Raw genomic sequence first — 2,472 nt, forward strand, 5'->3', positions numbered from 1 at the left:
AAAAAAAAAAAGACAGCTCAAGTCTAGATTCCTTAAGAAAAATATACAATATGAAAAAACTTGATGAAGCAATGAGATGAATTATTTTAAAATGACACTTTTCCAGTGTAGTCTTGATGCTAGATAAATTTGAAACTAAAGATGCTAAACCTACTCAGTGTTAACCCAACATAGAACAATTTCATTTCTCTCACTCTGCTTAGGATGAAACTCCTATCAGTCACTTTTGTCCTGCTTTTTATGTCAAGGTAACTTAAGTTTAAAGTAACATTTTGTATATGAACACTTTCTAAGGCTCTCCTTTATTTTTGGGGTCAGCTGGAAACCTATGTTTTTAAGATTAAATTTAAGTCCTCGATGAACACACAAATGTTAGTATTTTCAAAACACAGACATAACCTCACTCTAGGAACTGAAACATTGGGCAGCACTAACAAACACACATGCATATTAACTTCTCCATGGCTGAACCAGAGATTACCCCAAATTCCTGTACTTTCTCCCTCTGAATCCAGAAACTGACTGCCCTAGCCAGATCAGTAGCCGTCATGTAACACATCAAACCCTTACCTTTACATCAGCAATGAGAGCATCTTCATCTTCTATCCCTGTGGGGACACATTTCTTGTGCAGTGGCAGAGACTCCAACTTATCTACAAGGCAGCGAAGGCCTTCAAGCTCAAAATGGGTCAGATGCACTTGCCTGTCCTTTCGGGGACCACACTGGGGATCCCACACTTGGCCATTGTGGGAACCCCGGCTAGAGTCAGATGAGTCCCCAGACAAAGTTTTCTTCAGACCTGGAAGACTTCGGCAGGTTTTGCCCAGTCCATCATAATCCAAGTTGACACCATTGGCTACAGGGCTAGTGAGGACAGAACGTCTGCTGCTCAAGCGTCGGGGTTCTCGATCCACTGCTTCCTCATCCCCATTTCCAGATTCCAACCCATTTAACTCCAAATCTACCAATATGAAGAAAAAAATGCAGTAAGAACATTTCACTTTGCCACATGATCAGCAAGAGAAATAGGTGGCATGATAGGGGCCTTGAGGCTATAAATGACAAAGTTACCACATTTAAAAGATGGCCTCTCTTTATTCCAACCTGTTTGTCCACTGATGAAAATCACGTTACAGGTAGAAACAGGATCCAGGAGGACATCTAGGTAATAGTCAATTGGATTTTTTTAAAGTCTGGGGGCCGGGCGTGGTGGCTCACGCCTGTAATCCCAGCACTATGGGAGGCCGAGGCAGGTGGATCACGACATCAAGAGATCGAGACCATCCTGGTCAACATGGTGAAACCCCGTCTCTATTAAAACTACAAAAAATTAGCTGGGCATGGTGGCGCGTGCCTGTAATCCCAGCTACTCAGGAGGCTGAGACAGGAGAATTGCCTGAACCCAGGAGGCGGAGGTTGCGGTGAGGCGAGATTGCGCCATTGCACTCCAGCCTGGGTAACAAGAGCGAAACTCCGTTTCAAAAAAAAAAAAGTTTGGGTAGGACCCAATCTTTGAATTGTGTACTAGAAATCAGTTACTTATCAAAGTGGCTGTAAATCGGTTTCAAGTTAAAGCTTGAATCTGGGATAATGACTTTGTTACCTTTTAAAAGAGAACACAGTATGAAGCACACATGTTTAAAAATGTTTTAGCCTGGGTAACATAGTAAGACCCCATCTCTACATTTAAAAAATTAGCTGGGTATAGTGGTGCATGCCTGTGGTTCCAGATACTAGGAAGGCTGAGGTGGGAAGATTGCTTGAGCCTGGGAGGTTGAGGCTGCAGTGAGCCGTAATCATACTACTGCGCTCCAGCCTGGGCAAGAGAGTGAGACCCTGTCTCAAAAAACAAAACAACGACGACAACTTTTTGCCCAAAGTTTTGGTATTAAAATTAAGCTTTGGAGTTGAAATCTAACAATATAAATAACAAAGCAAAGTGACTATTTTTGAAAAGGAAGATTCTGATAGTCAAAACACAGTGATAATATTCACTGGTCTTTTCTATTATAATTTAGAAAATGCAAGAAGGTGCAAAGTAGTAAATAAGTCATCTCTTATCCCTCCACCCTAATGATAACAACCAAACAGTATAATATATTTTCTTTCCATGTTTTAACAGATGTGTATGACTATGATTATATGTGGGTTTTTTAATTTTTTGTTGGTTGGTTGTTTTGGTTTCCTAAAGTGCTGAGATTACAGGCATGAGCCACAATGCCTGGACCAAGATGTGTTTTGTTGTTTATTTTTTGAAATGGGGGGGTCTCACTATGTTGCCCAAGCTGGTCTTGAACTCCTAGACTCAAGTGATCCTTCTGCCTCAGCCTCCCAACTAGCTGAGACTACAGGTACACACCATAGTGCCTGGTTCTATTAGATGTATTTTTAAACAAGATTACAATCATGCTGTTTATACAATTCTGTATCCTGCTTTAATATATTAACATTTTTTCTTTTTTTTTTTTTTT

The 2,472-nt window shown here is 40.7% G+C and overlaps 1 protein-coding gene across 3 annotated transcripts in view; it reads right to left on the bottom strand.

Moving 5' to 3' along the window:
- Positions 1-2,472, bottom strand: part of KDM2A (lysine demethylase 2A) — a 138,870-nt gene that overhangs the window by 28,971 nt on the left and 107,427 nt on the right. For all 3 annotated transcript variants that reach the window (XM_017537385.2, XM_037741554.1, XM_037741555.1), the window contains one exon: positions 571-962. In XM_017537385.2, the coding sequence (XP_017392874.1) occupies positions 571-962 (392 nt within the window). The remainder of the gene's footprint in view (positions 1-570; positions 963-2,472) is intronic.

Source organism: Cebus imitator, unplaced genomic scaffold (genome assembly GCF_001604975.1).
Source record: "Cebus imitator isolate Cc_AM_T3 unplaced genomic scaffold, Cebus_imitator-1.0 Scaffold102, whole genome shotgun sequence".
In the NCBI taxonomy this organism is placed as follows: Eukaryota; Metazoa; Chordata; class Mammalia; order Primates; family Cebidae; genus Cebus; species Cebus imitator.